At 42.4% G+C, this 22,121-nt stretch overlaps 1 protein-coding gene across 1 annotated transcript in view; it reads right to left on the reverse strand.

Moving 5' to 3' along the window:
* Window positions 1–766: 766 nt before the first annotated feature.
* Window positions 767–22,121, reverse strand: part of spock1 (SPARC (osteonectin), cwcv and kazal like domains proteoglycan 1) — an 83,927-nt gene continuing 62,572 nt past the window's right edge. The window contains exons 5-11 of the mRNA XM_034543549.1: window positions 19,409–19,529; window positions 17,083–17,203; window positions 4,709–4,828; window positions 4,246–4,467; window positions 3,729–3,791; window positions 2,949–3,086; window positions 767–963 (exon numbers count right to left, since the gene is read on the reverse strand). Coding sequence (XP_034399440.1) covers window positions 767–963; window positions 2,949–3,086; window positions 3,729–3,791; window positions 4,246–4,467; window positions 4,709–4,828; window positions 17,083–17,203; window positions 19,409–19,529 — 982 coding nt within the window. The remainder of the gene's footprint in view (window positions 964–2,948; window positions 3,087–3,728; window positions 3,792–4,245; window positions 4,468–4,708; window positions 4,829–17,082; window positions 17,204–19,408; window positions 19,530–22,121) is intronic.

A 22,121-nucleotide genomic window follows, 5' to 3' on the forward strand; every position in this document is an offset into this window, starting at 1 on the left:
CATCACTTTCTGTTTGAGATGCATAGAGCTAGACCTGGCCAGGTAAATCTCTCTTTTACAGAAACACGATGAGAAACATGCAACAACAACGACAATACATCATTTATCTCATTGCTTTCTGGGCTTGCTGGGACATTCAAGATCAACAATTAAATAATTTACAATCCTCCATGAAATAACAGAGTGAGCATCTCAGAGCCTGGGAGCGTGTTATGGGAACATCTTTGAACATTGGAAGGAACACAGAACATGAAAATAAACAGGGAGGGTTTAATCCACAATCTGGCCTTCCTGGAGGAAACATATTTACATCCAGTACATCAGCTTATGTATCTGGACTCACAGACTGACCAGAGGCTCTGACATGGACGTACAGACATAGGAGAGAGGGACAGAATAGGAGAAAGAAAGTAATTGGGAAAATAGAGAAGCAAGTCCATGTTAGAAGAGGTTAGAGATGGCAGGTTTGGGGGAAGGCAGCGGCAGAAAGTGGACAGCTTGAGCAGAAATCTGACAAGGTCTTGACAGTTGTTGAAACATAATATGATCTCTGTTTTCCATCTAAAAAGGAAACACTTGAAAATGAAGAGGTCGGATGAGGTTCACTGAAGAGAGAGACATGGAAAAGGGAAAGAGATCACAAGAGCAAGTTCGGGAGCCAAAAGATGGACTGCTGCCAAAGTAACTGGAGGAGGAGACATTGGAATGGCTTCAGATCTGTGCTGAGTTTCCTGGTCGGCTGATGGCAGAATAAAATGGAGCGAAGCTACCAAACGTAGCCAATCTCGTCATCCTTATCGTCTTCCCCGTCCTCATCGTCTTCGATGGCTCCTCGGGGGTGAATCCGTCCCCGTCTTTTCTTCTGCCGGCTCTGGCCGCTCTCTGATGGCTCCTCCTCCTGGTCGCCCAGGAGAATGACGGCACCGCCGCTGCCGAAATCCCCTGATGTCTCCTGGTCCTCATCTTTAGGGAGATTGACAAACACACACAAACATACCGGTTAGAAGCACATAGGGAGTCCTGTGTAACAGAGTCTATGTACCGTGTGACTCTACGCCGTAGATCAAGTAGTGTGGGTCCAGGGGCTCATGGTCACCCTGTGCACAAAGTGACTTGTCCAGCACAACCATTATGTTTTTTTTAATGAAATGCCGAAAAACAGTTGGATGGATCACTGTCAAATTTTGCATTAATTGCAATACCTTTTGTAATTTCATTTAGCTTTTCATCCAGCGCCATCATCAGGTCCAAAATAAAATAATTGTTAAAACATTTAAAGAAATTCCCATTTGCTCCAGCTGCACTTTGTGTTTAGTGTAAGATGATTAGATGTGTTAGCATTTCACTCCTGGTATCATTGGACATAAGTGGAGCCTTAAAAAGCCACTAGCATGGCTGAAGAATCTTAGTCAGGGCCAACCATGGCAAGCCAACTATAATTATATAGTCATGACCGACCAGTATATATATTCTGATCTCTGATCAAGACAATAAATGGTAGCGTAGAAGAAGAGAAGAAGAAGTAGACACAAACCTCCGTCCGTCATTCCTCCACACAACAATGTGTTGGCCAGCTTTAGTTGTGTCTGGCTAAACTCAGTTAAATCAAGTTACAGCTGCACAGATTTTTATGTTGAATGTTGTTTGGCACTGGTGTTGCACTTTGTGTGACTATAGTGCAAACAGGAGTCATTATCTCAGCAGTGCCTCCAGCATTTTGTGAAATTGGGAATCTCCATTTTCAAAAAAAATCTATTTACACTTGGGTACAAGAGTACTCTGATTGAGTGGCACTTACAGTGTTAAAACCAGTTTGATGTACTTGTGTTTAGGCTATCAAGCAAAGAGCTGCTGCATTGCTACTTGTTTGTTCTATGCAAGGCTGAACGGGAGAACTTCAGGCTGCTCCAGCCTGAGTTAGATGAGCTTGTTAGATCGGAGACAAAAGACTGCTGCTGTTAGTGTGCGTGTGCGTGTGTGTGAGAGAGAGTGTGTGTGTGTGTGTGTGTGTGTGTGAGAGTGTGTGTGTGTATGTGGCGCAGGAGAGACACCTCATCAATATTGGAAGCTGCAATTACTGGCTTTGGACTAGACTGGCATTCGAGTGAGCCGTAATCTGTGACTGTGAGCTGGCTGTTTGATTGGTAATCAGTATATCTGCCTGTATCCTTTTTGGCTAATTATTGTTCTTTTGTTTTTTCCCAACAATGAAATCCCTCGGCCATTGATTTGCAGCAAAGTGCTTCTATTGGCTTTTTGAGCATTCCCTTTGAATTCCCACCACTGGCTTGTTAACTATGACTTTGACATATCAAAGCACTCAATTATATATATGCTTTGTCTAAATGCATCTTCTTGGATGCCAACATCAGCCAGAGGTTTAAGCATTTATTATTTTCTAAAAGGTGCAACTTTGACACTACTACAAATTCATGTGTATAACAAATCTGTTGACACTGCTCTCTGCTGTGTGACAGATTTTCCGACTTGACTTGAAGACGCTAGTGTTTTATCAAAACTACATGAGCAGAGTACCAGAGGCAGATATAATCAGACATTTGACTCATAGTAAACAAGCTGGCTTCAGAGGCATGCCTATTGTTATCTATTTCCTAAATGATAACTGATGCGTAGATACCGGTAACGATAAAGACAGACAGGCAAAGAAATAATAGAACAAATTTGGAATCGTGGTACTGTAAGTGTTTCAGTGGTACGTCATGTTTTAAAGAGAAGCTTTAGCTCGTCTGTAGCAGCAGCAGATTACAAAGAGAGATACAAGACAGTCCACCTGGATTAAAGCATTAGCTCTAAAAGGCAGCTAGACAAATGGGAGCCAATAAGGGCAAACACAACACAACCAAACCCCTTGTTTAGCTGTAAGTGATATGTGTGTATGTGTGGGTGTGTCAGTTTGCCCTGTGTGTGTGGCTGTGATTTGGTCTTACCGCAGTTCGGGTTGCCTTGTTTTCTGGAGCCAGCAATCTCGTTGCCATATTTGTCCACACACCAACACTGGCCAGTGCGGCCATGACACTGGGTTGGTTTGAAGTAGCCTTCCTCAGTACAGCGGGGAATATAAAAGCCTAAAGATGGACAGGAAAGAAAGGAACGAAAGGGGGGGGGGGGAAGGTTAGATAAAGAAAGATAACAGCCATATGAGAAGGGGGAGAGGGTGGAGAACATTAAACTGACAGAAATACTGAGAAGGGCAACATCTGATCCCTCCTCAGCAGAGGTTACATGTGCTGTAGTGGTGACCAAAGTTCCAGTGCATCAACAATCAATTACTGCTGTGAAGGTGAACAACTATACATCCTGCTTAGAGAGAAGCAGTCATTTCCAATAACACACACACACACACACACACACACACACACACACACACACACACACACACACACACACACACACACACACACACACACACACACACACACACACACACACACACACACACACGCACACACACACACACACACACACACATTCATTTGACCCAGTCCAAGCTCATTTTTCAAGCTGTTTTCTTGTGAGCTGGTACATGTGTGTACAAAATATGAAAGGTTGCTTTACAGTGTATGTTTGTGTGTGTGTACTTATTGCTACTTATTTATTTTTCTCTGGTTGTAACTATTAAAAATGGATCACATTTGTCATGCTAATGTGTGCTTTTGGTTTCTCAGACAGGAGTTAGTGACTGACAGCTGTCAATCATCCAGACTGACCTATGAGGCTCTTCCTTCGACTCTGGTTCTGGATTCTGCTCTTCTCAGCTTGGCAGGGCAGTCCTACAACAAGAGAGCATTCACAACAGGTACATTGTTAGAGCTTGTTTTTAGACCAGAATTATTTGACTGAAATGTCTGTTTCTACTCTAACATATTATAGATGTTTTTGGTCACCCTTTTCATTCCTTTATGCATTCTCCTAAATTGCCCCAGTCCTCACATTGGCTACTGACTTTCAGTCACTGCCTGAATTTATTCTGTATCCTCTTCAATCCATCATCCGCTTAACGGACCAAAGTGCACAGTGCACATTAACTGGTACCAGTAAATGTAATATCTATCTACTATATTGGTTTTCTTATTAGATTAGTAATTCATTTTCATCAATTATATTTCTCTTTTGATTAGTTAAACAATGTTTAGCTGCTTACATGTCATTATTGCCTTTGTCCTTCTTATTTAAATGTCAGTTTCAAGCAATCAGTTTTTCAATCAATCCTCTCCTCATCCTCACCCTCAGGTTTCTGAAAGCAGTAGCACCACTCGTTGTTTGACAGCTTGCCATCCTTGAAGGAGTCACAGGAGTTGAAGAGGGGCTTCATGCACAGCTCATACTTGTCCAGGTAAATGGCACTTAGCTCTGATTGATCCAGCAGGAGGTCAAAGTTCATGTCAAGCTTGTTGAACATCCAGCCCAGTGAGTCCTTACAGATGGGCAAGATGCTGGTGTCAAAGTCTAGAGGAGAAAGCGGTGGAGAGAGAAAAAAATAATGGAATTTTTGAACTGCAGAAAATCTTCACACTGAGATCTGAGTGCATGTGGTGGCAGAGCTGACATATGTTCAGACATGTTGACATTACAGAGAACAGACCAGGGTCGCTGTCAACAGCTGCTCTCATGAGGACAGAACAGTGTGGCTGTTCAACAGGAAAGGGCTGCACACACACACACACATTTTGTGGGGTGATGTACTCACGTCCTGTGGTGGAGTCAAAGCTGTCAGAGGATTTGAGGTCTCTGTTGGCGTCGAGGTGGAGAACACCGAACCAGTCCTTTAGTCTTGCAGCCAGACTGTGGAGCTCCGTGTCAGTGCAGGCTACACACACACACACACACACAAATGAGGAGTGGGGTAGTATTCAATCTGCTGCTGTCATCAGAAGAAAACAAATATTTTCTTTGCTCCTTATCAAACTTTCATTTCATTTCTTTTCCTCTCTGTGTCCTTTCTTCTCCTTTTCTTATCGGACTCTTCTCGTTGAGTAAAGTGGAGTGATATCCACAGAGGAGCAGCTATCTCTTGACAGTTACCATAGGAACCCAATCGGACATGCACACACACACAATGGAGTTTCCTTTTCCGCTTTCATCTTTATCTGTTTACCATTTAGTGTTCTTGTTCAGATGATTGATTTTAGGAAACTACACACTAACTGACAAAGAGTCACAATCAAGGGACAAATGCCAAGCGTCATCTTGCAGTGAAAAAACACTTGATTAAACCCAGGGCAGAGATAAGTCTGTGTTTGTGTTTTTCTTTTCTTTTCTTACATTTATTTTGCAGTGTAGAGTTAGGGGAAGGAGAGGGGTATGGCATGCAATAAGGTCCCAATGCTGTAATCAAACCCAGGATGTTGTTGTTATACATGACAAGAGCTGTAACCACTCGGCTACCAAGGTACTCCAGTGTTTGTGTTTTTATGTGTGATCACACTCCACGGCGTAACCAAAAACAAAGCTGGTCCGACACTGTCATGCAAGCCGATGCTACTCTCCATACAACTGCCCAAAGAGAGCACAAACACTGAGAACTATATTTTTAATGATACCCTAATTTAAAAGTACATACCAGCCTCTGTCTGCCAAACAAATCCCTCGTTCCTTCAGCTCTATGGGACTGACAGGGTCTGCCTGCAATCCAAAAGACCTCTGCCTTTGCCTGTCTCCCTCTGCAGTTCTGTCTGTCAATCTCCGCCTTCCTCTCTCTTTCTCTCCTGAATTTGAGTGACGTATTCTTTTCCGATTCTGTGTCTTTTGAGAGCTTGATAAATGTGCCTGAAGGCCACAAGTCATTCTACACCTCATCTGAGCCTTCCAAACCATAACGCTCCAGCTTTGTCCTGGCTGACAGAAAATGCAGAGGAAGGTTGTTTGCATTCCCGTGGCCAGGGGATCAAACAATCGCTGACGCCCCTCCCCCCCAAGTACATGTTTTGTTCCTTACAATCAATGCACTTCTTCAAATAAAACCTATATCAATACACATATGTGTTTATATATATGCAGATACATAACACATTTAAGCTGGACTGTAGAGGAATTCTGACTCAGAGAAACAGTTAAAAAATCCATCTGCTACTTCAGCACCACGGACAGCGCCGTGGTGTTATCAACACACAGCACAGAGAGAGACACTTCTGAAATGCTGTGCAGCGCGTCTGGTGGAATCACAAGCTTTGTCAAAAGCCGCGACCAGCTCTGGAAGTCGCGTAGCAGCCAAAACACGGCACAGCTGCACCTGTTGGGGGCTACTGATATTTCAGAGCCATGCACTATGCTCATTGTGCAAACGAGGCTGATGACATCCCTCTTAAACCCCCTACTTCTAATCACCAACTGAAACATGCAACAGTGTTGAGTGTTCAAAGAGTCCTATCCAAACACATATATCAACAATGTTATCTTGAGAATGACTTCCCAATGTGAAACACACACACACACACACGCACACACACAGAGTACCATTGGGAGCTTTTATGAAGGTTGACAGGCTGAGAGATGTTTCTGTTCAGTCACACATTCCTCCTTCTGTTACCAAACCATGTTCTGCATCCTAGCATGGCTGCAAACAGGGCATACACACATACCCACACACATAAAAACTGTATAATAATAGTATGGGATTGTGTCATTATTGCAGTTGCTATAAAACAGAGGATGCCTGAGGAAACAGACCGGGGCTGAGGAGGGGACTGATAACATTTATCTAGCTATCCGTGTGACATTACCTCCGGAATATCAAGGTGGTCTGTGTGTGTGTGTGAGTGTGTGTGTGTGTGTGTGTGTGTGTGATATCCCTTCAGGACCAGACGGATAACATTTCAGAGTGCTCTTCATTTCCACAGTCTGGAGCAGAGAAAATACCAACAGCCACAACAACATGATCCATCTTCCCCTCCTAATTAAAATTATTCCTCTGGCAGTAGTGGAGTCTGTAGCATATTGCTCTTGCTTTATCATTCATTGATTTGAACGTTCTTCTTCCACTCACCAAGTTTTCCTTTCTGTTCCCACTCACTGCAATTCTATTCACTCTGCTTTTGTGATTCCGTTGTGGCATTGGAGGACTTCTTGCTCATTTCCCTCTATTTCCAATCCCTCTCTCTCTCCTCTATCTTTGTCAACTGTCAATTCAACAGAAGCCACGTATCACACCTGGCTGTACCTAACTAGGTTTCTTTTAGAGGACCCCGCTTTGAGTGCTTCATTTCCCATCTCTCCCCTCACACACGAGTCTCAATGGACCCCTCTTATTGCTCTCTAAAAGCTGAAAACATTCACAGACCGGAGGATACAACACACTGAGATAATATGGCCTGTTAACCATTAATCTCTCTCTCTCTCTCTCTCTCTGGAAGGAGTGCTGAGCGTACAGAGCGTAGTTTTGAGCGCAATACTATAGCTTTTTTAAATTAATTTTCTTCACTGGGTAATGTGGTGTATGAGAGTGTTTTGTGGGGTGTAGGGTTCACAGGCTTTTTGTGTGTACGGTTAGCGGGTTGTAGTGTCTGTATTTGTGTGGCGTGCCTGGCGCTAGCGTAGAGCTGCACAAGCTGACCAGGAAACACGACGTGAAGATAGCGTCGGTGTTCGCGTGTTCCGTGGAGGACTGCAGCCTGGCAGTGGGGAAGGTGACAGAGCCAAACGTCCCACCCTTCATTAAGGATGAGACTATAATGGGAGAACTATCCAGACATGTCAGAGTTGCATCTCAGGTGAAGAAACTGTCCTCTGGCTGCAAGTCTCCGCTCTTAAAGCACGTGGTGTCTCATAGGAGACAGCTGTTCATGGTCCTCAACAACAGGAATGAAGAGTTGAACATCGTGTTCAAAGTGAGAGTGGAAGAGTTTGACTATGTGTTATTCGCAACATCTGATGACATGAAATGTTTTAGTTGTGGTAGAAAGGGACACCAGAGCAAAGCCTGTCCTACAAACAAATCTGATGAACAGAACAGCGCCAAGAGAAACCCGAGCCAGAACGACACTGAGGAGGACAGAGGGGACAAGCAGGGCGGCCAAGAGCAACAACAGGAGGAGGCAGGTGGGGTGCAGCAGATGAGCAAAGAGGGGACAGAGGTGGCCCAGGTGAGTACACAAGGTCAGGAGGACAGCCAGGGGTGTGGGGCGACTGTTGGTCAGTGGTTAGTCTGTCTTTCAATCAGGGGGTTGGCAGTTCAATCATTGCTCCCCGTAGCTGTGTCTACGGTGTATAATGTAACATGTAAAGTGTCTTTGAGTATCTTAAAAAGCGATATATAAACTAAATGTATTATTACTGGAGGACAGGTGGAGACAGGTAGCGGACAGAAAATAGTAAGAGAAAAAGAAAAGTGTGAGAGTGGAAAAGTGTTGAAAGAAGTCGGGTTGACGGGCAGTGAGCTGGACATGGAGGGGGATGAGGAGGTGTCCCTCAGATGAAGAGAAAAACAAGGAGTAGGGAAAACTCACAGGCCAAAAAAGTGGCAGTAAGTACAGGAAAAGGAAGCCGATGGGCAGCAGAGGATGAGTCCAGGATGGAGGAGGATTCTGCTGCTGACAGCGAGTTAGCTGGCGTAAGGCCTGCTAGATAAAAGAGCACCAAATGATACAGTGTGGGGAGAATAAAGCTTTTTTTTTACAGACAACAAAAGGTGAATGGGGAGTCGAGTTAGGAGACTACTTCACTGACAAGGAGAAGCTCTCCAATGTTTTAAAGACACAGTTGAGCAGCAGAAGCATAGGAGGTAAGATAACGCTTTGTTTGTTGGGTTACATTTATTTTAATTATGAGTGTTTTAAGCATATGCACACTAAATATAAATAGAACTCTGTAAAGAGGTCCCTACTCTACCAGCTAATGAAAATCAAAGCTGCAGATGGGATGTTTTTGCAGGAAACGCATAGTGACTCAGCCAATGAGACCGAATGGATGAGAGAGTGTAGGGGGGCGAGGTGGTGCTGAGTCACAAGAGCACCACCAGTGGGTGTGTGGGGATCCGGTTCTCTAAAAGGTTTGCCCCGTAGACTCTGGAGGTGGAGCAGGTGGTGGAGGGCAGGCTGCTGGTGGAACCGCTGGTGTATGGAGCCAGGTTGGACATCCAGGACGGCACAACACCAGGTCTGACCAGCGTGCTGTGCTCCTCCGGAACCACCACCCTGAGGAGACTGGTGTATGTAGTCGGTCCTGGACTGGGAGACACGTCTGCAATGGCTTCTCTGCTCGGGCTGGAATCAATCCGGCAGAGCACAAGGTTCCTGAATCGATGGGCGGGGAGACTGACGGAGGACGAGGTCAAGATGCTGCATGAGTACGAAAGAGGAGAGGAAGCTCCTGACTCTGCAGTTCCTTTTCAAGATCTAGGATGTATTCCGAAGCTGAATGGGGTCTCCGGACCACTATTCAGGGAAACAGAGCGCAAACTCTTTGACCTCCACATGTTGAAAGGGAAAACGATCTACAAAAAAATGTGTAAAATTGCTGAGCAAAAACAAACTGGACCAGAGAGCCGACAATGTGTGGAGGCAAACGCTTTTTTTGTTGTGCTTTTGGTTTTCTTTGTTTGTTGATTTGTTTAAGTTTGCCATGAATACGATGTTCTGTTCGTTCATAGTGTTTTAAGCAAAATAAAAGGTTTATCTCTCTCTCTCTCTCTCTCTCTCTGAGTCACAGCTGGGTCAGGCAGGCTTAAAGATGTCAGACAGACAACCAAGATCAAAGCTCGTCCAAGGGCGGTTAAAAAGATTACACAGTTATGGCAGCACAGGATTTGATGTGGGGCTCAACAAGGGATGTTGCTGCTCTCAGTAGAAAACCCAATCAAGTGTCTCAGAATCACTTCACAGAACAACACTCAAAGTTTGACTTAAAGAAGAAATGGGTCATTCCATGACTGGAGCCGAGGTTTTAGATTGACAAGCAGAATTGATCAGCGCTGCGGGTCAAATATCAAACACTGAATCATGGCTGGGAATTATCTTCTTATTCGTCTTCCTTCCTCCCTCTTTCCCTCTCAACTCCTCGCTTCTGCTGTCTTATGTCTGCAAACTCAGATCCATGGAAACTGGCAGGCAAGAAAACCCACAAGCCATCAGTTTTTTTACAGACTGGCACACACATAAATTACCAGCTGTACGTAGAAAAGTAAAGCTGAACTGCATGTTTCTCATATCATTTATAAACAAGTTCTCCTCTATCTCTCTGGCCAAATTGAGCAGCATTCAAAAGCTTGTTTTAATATGATGAAATACAACAACATTAACCAAAATAAACCAAACCACTATACCCACTGAGATTCATCAGTATCTGTCATTCTGAAAGACCCAAGAGTCTCCTACAAATCACATATGCATACTATTAATTGACTTTAGCTAACATGTTTTGGAGGAAATGTGATTGTTGCCTCGATACCATTTAATGGCAAGTTCCGGGATATAATGCAGGAAGCAAAACATCCTTATACTGATGCCAAAGTGTGGAGGCCAGCATAGACGGACAAAGCACAAGACGTTGTCAAGTTGACATGCTCAGGCTACTAAAACATTTAGATATAATAAGTCATTGATTTCCAAAGTCTGACACTGACATAGACAATATCACAAAAAGAAAATTAAACATAATGTTGGCATGGATTATATTAGTTATGCTGTTGGTTACACCTTTAAACTATATTTGAATGTATTAGTCCCTGTTTATTAGGTCGTGGGGGCAACAGGGTTAGCAAGGTTACCGAGGCGTTCCCAGGCCAGACAATATATAATCCCTCTAGCGTATGGGTCCACACCTGTGCCTCTTACTAGTCGGATGTACCTGAGAAACCTCAAAAGCGGATCTGCTCTGCACTATGAGCTCCTCAACCTATCGCTAAGGCTGAGCCCAGCCACCCTACAAAGGAAGCTCATTCATGCAATCTCATTATTTTGGTCACCACCCAAAGCTCATGACCATAGGGGAGGGTCGTAACGCCTCTTCACCACAACGGTCCGGTACAACACTCGTATCCCTGCTGACGCTGCACATCACGCTCATCTCACTTTACCCTCAATCAACGTCAACTAGATCTGTTTGGGCTCACCTCTATGTGGGGCATATTTTCTCCATGATTTCAAAGTGGATTTATGGATATTTCTGTGTGATGGACATCAGCTATAATGATACCCTTGGAAGTCGAGTCAAAGTGAAAATATATGTATGATGTCTGTGTATTCAGATTTGATTGGGTTAGGACTCCGAGAGGATTCATTATTGATGATGATGATGATTCCTAATAATGATACGCTAAAGCTATATAAATTCAGCAATTCTCTTGCGTGCAATTCTCAACACTCATGTCACTACAGTCTTCTATGAAAAACCGGAAATGGTCTGGCATCCAATGAAAATGCAACTTGTGATATTTTTTTAATCTAACCGATACTTATGATGCGTCTCATGTAATGGAACCATCATCCCAAAAATGTGCCATACCCAGCAACATATTAATTAATAGTTTATGCATCATTAGGTTTGTCGGAACTGTGAGTTTAATTAACACATTATGTGCATCTTGTTTATTGAAGATGCATCTTTGTTGATCCCTTTTCTTTGGCACAAATATGCAACAGTTTAGCTCCTTCACCAGATGTGCCCGTGACTGCCATTAGAGGGTGATTGAGTGCAACATTGCCCAATTACATATTATGAAAATCCCTCCAGGCCGGTATAGGTCGTGAGATAAATGCATCCTCCAGACTGGAGTCGTCAGGTTTTGAATCCCCCAATGGGTCTCCTTTATCATTCATAAATTATGAAATATGTTTGTCATATAAAAGAAAAGGAGAGAGTCTAAATCCAGACAGTAAAGAAATATGTGGCAATCACCTTGAGACATCAGGAACATGGTCTGATCAGATCAAACGGCAGGTGGAAGAGAATAAGACAGGAGGTGGTGAGGTGACACTTTTTAACAAGGTAACAGAAGGAGATATAAATGAACTGAGACAGTCAGATAGGAGATATGAGGAATATAGAAGGTCAGAATTATTAAAAAGATACAAGGGTATGTTTGATTTTCTTGGCCTCAAGCTATCAGCTCTCCAGAACAATCTGACTGGCAGTGAGTTAAGGTTATCCGAGATAATGATCAGTAATAAACTGTGAGCACGGACAGGAAGACAGGTAGAGATATAAGTGAGACAGTTACAAAGAGAAAGCCAGAAACAGAACCAATTTGGAGTGAGGCTAATTTTGTAAAATGACCAAATCTTAACCAAGTTCCTGCCTTTTCAATCGTTTGTTGTGAGGACTTGGATGTAGGTCATGTTTTGATAGAGGTTTACATTCAGGTTAGCATGAAAGTTGGTGCTGATAAGGAAATAGATACGACCAACAACAGAAAGTCCTCTAAACAAAACTCAAATTGTCATTGTTTTAATAAATAGTTACAGAAGACTGTTTTAAAGGCAAACGTTTTGCTGAGCCGCCATGTCTCTTGTTAAAGGCTATTTAGACTTCTGCTATGAGCGGAACAGGCTTTCTTTTCACAGCCAATGTTTTCACTTGACATAGCTGACAAGCTGTCAGGCATCATTTATTTTATTATTTGCCCATGTTGGAGCTGTTTAGTCAAGACACAGAAGAGGATAATTAGGCAAATTAAGTGAAAAAGCCTGTGCAGGGGAACAATGTCCGTGTAGTGCCATTTGCATTATCTTATGCATTAAAACCATTTGGTCAATGCTGGATTTATGCAATTTTGTTACAATAGGCAAATACGCAAATACACCCGTTATTACAATTTGGGTTTGATCATGCATTATTCCATGGAGGTTAATTCCATTTCTATCCTTGTAGTTACACCAGATAAACAGCCTAAATTATCTACTCTTGCTTTACATATTTAGTGTTTGGAGCAGTTCGTTAACAAGTGAAACCAGATACCTACAGCATACAGCTCCTTTTATATCAGAGGAGTTGGCTGCATTGCTGTTGATATTGGATTCACTTATTTAGATGTAACTGTGCTAGCAGCAATAGTGGCTTTACAGCCATTTTATTGTGGTTTGTTGACAGTAGAAATTGTTTTTCCTACTCGGCTGGTCGTCACAAGAGTCTGAATTATATGATGCAAACATGCCGTGGTTAAAGACACTGACTGTTGTTCGGAGAAGGGATGCAAACGGTAGTTTGATGCCAAAACTAAATGCCCAACCGCCCACATGACATCCTCACCAAGTGGTTATGCATCAACATAACAATGTACCGGCAAAACAGGGTAGTTTGTGAGAAAAGCGTAACCATTGTTTGTTTTACACAAATGACCACTGCAGCTTTTTTTTTGTGAGGACAGTCTCAAGAGGACATACTAAAAATGCTCCACAGGCACTCTCCACACTAGTCACCACTCTAAGCAGTTGGCAAGTGTGAGGAGAGGAGAGGAAGTGTGGAGGCAGAAGAGAGGAGAACACAATCTGTCCTTCTGTGTGCTTTCCATGGAGCTGTGAGACAGATTTGCCAGGAAAAATTGTATTGGGCGAGGGGATTAAACCCATTGAGCCTCTAATAGTTCTCTTTGGACGTTTTGTTAAAGTTTGACATTAGCTGAGAGAAAATGTTCTAAAAAATGTCTTCAACCACAACCAGAACAGCCTCAACACACAATCACCCGCAAGATGGCTTTGTGTCAGCTCGAGTCTTTGTTTTATGTGAGAGTGATGATACTCAACATTGCAGCTGTGCCTCTGGGAGGAATGACAGATCAAATTAAATCTCTGTGTCAATGTGTTAACCTTTGCTGACAAACAGACAAACAGCACCAATGGATTCTTCTGAGCAAATCAGGTTAATGTGATCATTAAGAAAGATCATAATTAGTCATTAAAATAAAGATTAAACCAAATGTATCAATTAACACATACAATTAACCTTTAATTATGGCCTGATCTTTGGAAATTTGAATTTCTCTCAGTTACTGACATGTTCTGCCTTGAGTCTTTGTAGTTTTCAATACTGTAGAGGCTTTGCAGGATCCATTTGTGCCAATATGACCCAATGTCAAAAGCTAAGGAAAGGGTTGTACTCTATTTGCAATATTAAAAGATGTATCTCTCACACTCATTTGTGCAATGAATAAAAGTGCAGAACAATGTGAGAAAGACAACAAAATGGATGTGGAACTTTAACCTAACACTGTAAAATGATGGAGGCTTGAGACTAAATGAGCAACGGAGAGTGGGGAGAGTATGGGAGAGATGTGAGTGACAAACACACAGGGCTACATTCCCCCACACACCCACACTGTGAAAAATAAAAGGTTCATCGCGCAGTTGAGGCAACGAAACTCAAAAAATATATTTGAAGCCTCCCTCTCTGCCTAGTCAAATAAAAACAATATTCACCCTGCACTTCAAATAAACAGCATAGTGCAGCACACACTTACTGTAACACCTCTGAGTTTCCTGAGTTCCTCGTTTTTCATTTTTTAGTTTCCTGTTCTATTTTTACCATTCACCTCTTCCTCTCGTTTCAGGTAACTTCACTTCCTGCCCTTGTATGTTTCCCCACCATGACCAGCTTCATCTGTTCCCAATGACCCCTCCTCCTCCCTAGTGTATTTAGTCTGTGAGCTCCCCTTCGTCTGTGCCACTTTGTCTTCGTACCTCCGTGTTTAGCGTTTTCTCTTTGTGATCTGTGTGACCTGGTTTTTGACTTTGCTTTACCCTGACTGCCTTTTGCTTCGTCCCTGTTTGTGCATTTGTTTGCCTGAACCTCTGCTACTAGAGACAGTTTTTGAGTAGTGCTTTTGAGTTCTTTGTCTCAGTTACCATTAAGGCCGAAGCCACCGCTATCAGTCAAAATCGTGGGAGTTCCAACACAGCCTCGACCATACCTAATCAGTGTAGTCAAAACAGGTGTTTTCAATCAGACTAACGACCTGCTTTGTCTTCACCAGTTAGTTTACCTGAGAGCTGCAGGCTCTTCATGCCATGTGTGATTCAAAGAGAGAAATATTAGAGCGAAGTGAGCTCAGTGGCCTCAGCAAAGCCTCTAATGTGAGGATATGACAGAATATGCTATTTATGATGTCTGAAAACCAACCTCTGTATGATTACTCTTGCTTGATTTAAACAGCGCAGTGCAACTTTAATTAGATTAGCTCTGCGTGTCTAGCTTATTTCTCCAGATGTCAACTCACCATGGCACTTACCTCATCTGCCCTCCACACGCACACGCACACGCACACGCACACGCACACGCACACACACAAACACAAACACACACTTTAATTCTGGGCGACTGTGGGTCAGTGGTTAGCAGGTCCGTCTTTCATTCAGGGGGTTGGTGGTTCAATCCCCACCCTAGTCGATGTGTCCTTGAGCAAGACACTTAACCTTGAATTGTTCCCTGTAGCTGTGTCTACAGTGTATGCATGTAACATGATTGTAAGTCGCTTTGGATAAAAGCGTCAGCTAAATGACATGTAATGTAATGTAATTCCAACAATGATAAATGTCTATTTAACCCAATTGTTCTGTGTGAAGGTTATTGTGATATTAAGGGTAATACAATAACAAATATGTACATTATATATTAAGTATCAAGATATACAATTAAAAAGGCTATTGTCTAATCGCTTAAGATATGTTTATATATTGTCCAAAGCAACTGATATTCTTAATCTCCAGTGTAAAAGCCAAATTGCAGCAAACCACTGCTGTGGTGTGAAAACAGTTTAATGTCAAAGGGATGCTTGTGGAACTGGCTGCAGACTTAGATGTTGTGTGAACAGAGATATTATTTACCAGTCTGGTTTGAATGTGCAACGGTTGCAATCTTTTGGTTGTTACCATAGTAACACAATCTGACACACACACACACACACACACACACACACACACACACACACACACACACACACACACACACACACACACACCTTGTGCCATCTCCATCTGTTTACCATTTTGTGTTGCTGATCTAATGAGAGATTCTACCATCCCTGCTATCTTTGAATGCACAAATATTTGGACCTGCTATCTAACTGATAGTCTGAGGACAAACTTTACTGAAAGTAGAGAGAGATTCATGAGAAGAAGATCCAGAGAGAGGGAAATAGGAACATGAGGAAAGACAAAGTTTCAACTGAAAACTTAGAAAGAGGGAGAGAGAGCGAAAAGTGTAATGCTGCAAGATCTGGAAATAGATTATCTTTCTTTTCACACAAACTGTTCACTCCCAGAGTCAAGCTCTTAGCAGACGGAACCCATAATTATACTTTCTATTGAACAAAGATGGGGAAGAATTAATTAGGGGGAAGTCAAGTTGGTCAAACATAGCATTCCTCTCTGTTCCCTCCATCATTCAGCCTTAAACGAACGCAGGAGAGATTTAGATCTAGAGGGAGCCGTCATTAATTAGCAGACGCATTTCCTTTGTATCGAATGTGCCCGATGAACTTCGGAATTCTTATAAATGCTTCCTAATCACGAAGTTATTAGTAATGACCTATGAGGGCAGAATATGTGAGTGTATAATCAAATATTTAATATTCCGACCAGATAGATAGATAGATAGGTAGATATACTCACAACACACACAAGCACACACGTTAAACCATCCCACTACTCGGCCATCTGGGAGAGAGGAAGCCTGTTACAAAAACAATCCATCCTTTACTGTGCTGCTTTCCTTTAGATTGCATTTCTCCGCCATAATCTCTCCATTCATCTACCAAAATCCTATTTTTCATGACAAACAATAAGACACACACACTCACTCCATCACTGCTCCCTGTAGCTGTCAGAAAACGGGCTGGTGGGATGGGACGAGAAGACAATAATGTGAGAAAGGAGAGAGGTGACAGGAGAGGAATGGAACAATTTGAGGGATTACCAGTGAAAGTGTGCGTGTGTGCATCTGAGGCATCCACTTGAACTGAAAGTGATTGACAAGCTTACCACATATTAAATGGACGTGGAGAAGAGGCCTAACTATGTAACAGCCTAAATGACAAGTAATTTGACCTAAATCCAAAACATCTCTGTGTCCCATCTGAAAAGAAAAGTTCCAGGGTAACTCTGTTAATTCACATGAACAGAGGGCTACGGTACTCACCAGCCTTTTCAGTCCTATGTGGTGGTTTGCTGAGCTCCTGACCAGGCAAACAGGGACACAGCCCGTCACACTTTACTGAGATCGTCTTCCCAGACAGGCAGGTCTGGAACTCCAACTTACACTGTGAAAAAACAACACAAACATGAGTAATGGTGACTTTATTTGAGAAACCCTGGGACTCTCACGGGTTGGGAACGTCACATATAGACACATAAACACTTAGGGAGTGCTAGGTCTGTAAAAACTGTTGTATAATGTCCTCTGTGGCTCCGGAGGAGCTCTCTAAAGTCAATCCAGATGAGGGGGAATCATTAATTCTGGACACTTCCATTACAAAATGTATCAGCACGTTATACTAGCTGTGCTCCAATTACAACCGAACAAGAACTTTGAATTTCCAACTTTCTTTGTAGAGCTGATTAAGGAAAAGATTTGCTGAGACAGGATTGGTCATTTATCTTCAATGAGCAGATGTGTCCATTAGGCAGCCTTGTAGACACATCATTAGACAGAGAGATGGCCAGTGACATTCTATTATTCACTGCAGTACAAACCTAATGCAATGCAAAATAGCAAATTGGACTACTTTAGAACGTAATTTAACAGTATAAATCTCATTTCAGGTAAGTGAGGGATAAGAAATAGTTTGGACTAGTTGGGGGAAAAAATCCAATTACAAGATCCTTGCAAGAGAAATAATGAAAACTGAAATGAGTTATGTAAATTCTGTTTGCAAGATGATGACGACAGGTTTTGTCAGGGTGAGCCCACGGCCGTGCATAAACATCTATACACGTATCATGAATCACATAGAAGCTTAGCACTTTCATTTCCTATGTTGTATTTTAAATCCATCATTTCCTCCCTGTCGCCTCTTCGATAGCGCTGCTAATGTTGCATAATGAAATTTGTGGAATAAGCAACAGCGCTCTGTCCTGTTCTCATCATTTTGAATCAGCTGTCTGGGGAGAGAGAGAGAGAGAGAGAGAGAGAGAGAGAGAGAGAGAGAGAGAGAGAGAGAGAGAGAGAGAGACCAGGAAATGGATGACCTCCCCGAGTCACTGTCAGCGCACTGAGAGGCTCCATGAATCTTTATGTATGTCTCTCTCCAGGGGTTAATGTGGTTTTGATGAAAGAGTGTTTTAACACCTGACACGGTGGAGTAAAAATAAAAGGAGAGGAGAGGAGAGGAGAGGAGGAGAGGAGATTCTGATTTAATAGGAGGGAAGTAATGGACTAAACTTAGTGGGCTTAAGCCTCTCAGGAGATAAGAGCACTGTCCTCTTAATAGGATATTGAGTGTGTGTGTGCGGTCACGATGAGGGAGGCATGTAATGCAATAATAAAACATGAATAAGCTGGAGACCAGCAGCTCACTGGTGAGCAGAGTTTAGGTTGGGCCACAGGGACCCATCACTCCACCAGCTAACTGAACCCCTCCAACTAAATTACCGCAGCAACCAGAAGGACTTCCCCGCCCTCTCCTTCCTCTTGTTCTTCCTCCTGTTTTTCCTTCAACATTTCTGCTGCTCAGCACGGCGTCAGGGACATAGGTCATTAGGAAAGCCTATGTCCTGACTTCCTCACACACTAGCGATTGAATCTCCCAGTCAACACGTTGTTTCATACCTCTGGGTTAAACTGAAAACAACATGACCACCAAATATCTGGAAGACCAGACATGTCCTGCAGAGCTGAGCTGAAAAATACGCATGATGTGTGGATGAACATCAAGCTTCCCCAGCAAAGAAAACATGACCGCTGTTTGGTTGTATTGATTCAGTCTCCTCTGACACTACTGTCACTGCAATTGGTAAATAATACTGAGCAAAGGGCAACAGTGTGTAGCTGTGCTCAACGCTTATTTCTCGCTCTACTTTGACGATATTCATGTCGCAAACACTTTGAATCATCTCGTCTTATGATGTACATTTGTATGAGGCTCTTCTTTACTCCAACACTTATGAATGTGGAGTCCAGAGTCTGTTATACCGAGGACAGACCCACAATGCTTCACTACTTTTCAGTACAGTAAAATGGAACAGCAGACCGAGAAGATGAGGAAGCAGAGTGTAAAGGTGATGACAGATTAGGACCATTAAAATATCATCTACCAAGAAAAAATATATATTTACACCGTACATTATATAATTCAGTGGCTCTTCAAGCACTGTTGTATGTCTTGAAGCAATCCTGTCCTTGTTTTTAGGGTTAAAAACAAACAAAAAATAACAACTGCTGAGTAACTGAGAATCAGAAAGTAAAAAGAGAGCAGAAAAGAGTGTGAAACTTAATGAAAGACAATAAAAAAGAAGGGATGTCTCACCTTGGAGGTGTAGGTGTGTCCATCAGATCCACATACAGGACTTGACTGGAGCCCCAAGCAAATCCTACATTTCCCATGTGCACGAGCTTCAAGCCTGTGCTTGTGGCCTGCACTGCCTTTCCTGGGTTTCCCACAGAGAGAGACACATTTGGATCATGCATTATAATTTTGACATTACTCAGTTAAACAAAGAGGAGTCTCCTATAAACACAAAACAAACAATCATATCTACAGTGTTTGAGACAAAACCTTTCTAGTCTAGTATTTATTACATTCTTTAACTTTAACATTACTCCGATACATTTATGTGTGGGAGAAGATTAAAGTGCAGTAACAGGGGCGTTTGTAGGATTCCAAGAAAGGGGGGGCTAAGTCCCAAGGGGAGTGTCAACCTTGGGGCCCCTGATATCCATCGTTTCCGACAGTTCATGGATTGGTTTAATCAGAAAGAGTGTGATTTTGCTCTGTAGTTTTGTTTGCATCCAGTATATGATAACACAAGAGACAGAATTTCAGGGTCATAGTGATATTTTATTTTCATTTGGACACTATCACTGAGATAAAGATGAACTAGTTCAGTGTCAAATATACCATTCAATGGAAAAAAATATTATAATAATCTATATTAATGCAAATAATAGAGAGATGTCCATAGTTATTTCTTGTATTTCGAATTTGCTCGTTCACACTCTCGCTCACTGGAGACAGTTTCTAACTTTCATTTGCCTCAAGTAAACCTGAATGTAAGCAGGTAACACTCGTTTAAACTACCGATAGCCACATTCTGTAACTACCTGGACTTACAAGTTCACTCCGCGCATCATTTACTTTGAGGTAACCTCATTGGATGTCATTGACAGCGCAGCAGCCTCCCCAAGGTCCTAGTGCCCGGGGATTATATTGTTAAGTATGATGATGGGCTATTGGATTGTAATTTGAAGGGGGAGAAAACATACAAACCAGAACACACGCACATATGTAGCATGTTAGAGTCCATGTCAGAAACAATAGTTTAATTTAATGACGTAAAAAAACAACAACAACATTTTTTTTTTAATGCCAATAATGCCAAATTATTTGGGGGGGCTGAAGAACATTTTGCTAAAGCCCCCCCTAAAATAGGCCTAACGACGCCCCTGTGCAGTAATAACATTCCAGGCAGGAATATTATCCAATCTAGCAGGAGCAGTTTTATACTCGGCAGAAAGTTTGAAAAGTGTTTCTGGGTGTCAGGGTCAGCTGACTCGCAACGAATCCTGATTGGTCCATCGAGACCTTTTCAATAACGAGTGTAATTGCGTTTGATACAAATCTCGCAGCAATTTTCTATCTAAGTGCTCTCACGTAACACCACGTTGCTGATCCACCGAGCAGAGATGGAATTAGATCTGGACTCTTCACAGAGAAACTAATGTGTGGACAACAAACGATGCAAAGTGAACATCAATCACTGAAGTGACCAGGTGGAGATACCAAGTCAAAGAAACTCTTTCACATCTACGCTCTAAATGCTAAATCTAAAAACTCCCACATGCTGGAATATTGATATATTCATGACATTTTGGTCTGCTCGATTGCGAATGATACACACACACACACACACACACACACACACACACACACACACACACACACACACACACACACACACACACACACACACACACACACACACACACACACACACACACACACACACACACACACACACACACACACACACAGTGGATTACTCTACACTGGACCATTGCTTCTGGTCATTTTGACAAAAGAAAATGCAAATATACTTTTCTAGGTATATTAAAAATAATAATTAAATAAGTCAGTCCCTTGAGAGACCCCTATGCTATGTGAAACTAGAACATTAAAATCTCAGGGAGCGTATCAGCCGTTTTCTTGTTGCTTTGGAAGTGTCACACTCACCGACCGAGCCATAATCATTGCCACGGCAGATTAGGCATGCACACTGCACTGATAAATACAACACTGCTGGCAGATAAGGTAAGATGGAGGCACAATAACACTTGTAGGATGATGTTTGAGAAATTGACCCTGATTTGCCTCCCTATCAAATCCCATGCGTCTCCCCCTCTCCTCTCATGTATACTTTGCATAAATGCAGTGAAACACCAGAATGTGTTCAAGTCATTAGTGGGATTTGAAGTGAAAAATAGGATTGGCCAGGAAAATTATAGCGCCTGCATGAAAATTATTCACTGATAAGAATCCGCTACAGAGAAACAGAAACTAGAAAGTCATATATCTTTCTCTCCCTCATAAACCATTAGACTTCAACCCCCTGCTGAGAGTTTCCATGTTGCTATAATCTGGAAGGCTCTGATTTGTCGGTCCTACAACCCCCTCACAGCAAGACAAAGGTGCATACCAATTAACACGGCAAGGCTTCATAATATTTTTTTATTATAGCCGGATGGTAATGTAGATGTTGGTCCAATAAGGGAAGTCAAGAAGCTATATGAACTTGAAGAAGAGAAGGTTACACTTGAGACTTTTGTGATGACAGCTCTTTAGTAAATAATTAAATGAATGTGCTTGAGGATTTTAAGTAAACACAACAGTGATGCTAAAGTTTGTCCATGTAATCTTCAAAAAGTAAATATTCTTAGCAGTGAATAACAATGATGAATCACCTCAGTGATGAACATGCCGAATCAAAGTTTGTATTTCTCAACATCTGTTGAGAAGCAAAGTT

The sequence above is a fragment of the Cyclopterus lumpus genome, chromosome 10 (assembly GCF_009769545.1).
Source record: "Cyclopterus lumpus isolate fCycLum1 chromosome 10, fCycLum1.pri, whole genome shotgun sequence".
NCBI lineage: Eukaryota > Metazoa > Chordata > Actinopteri > Perciformes > Cyclopteridae > Cyclopterus > Cyclopterus lumpus.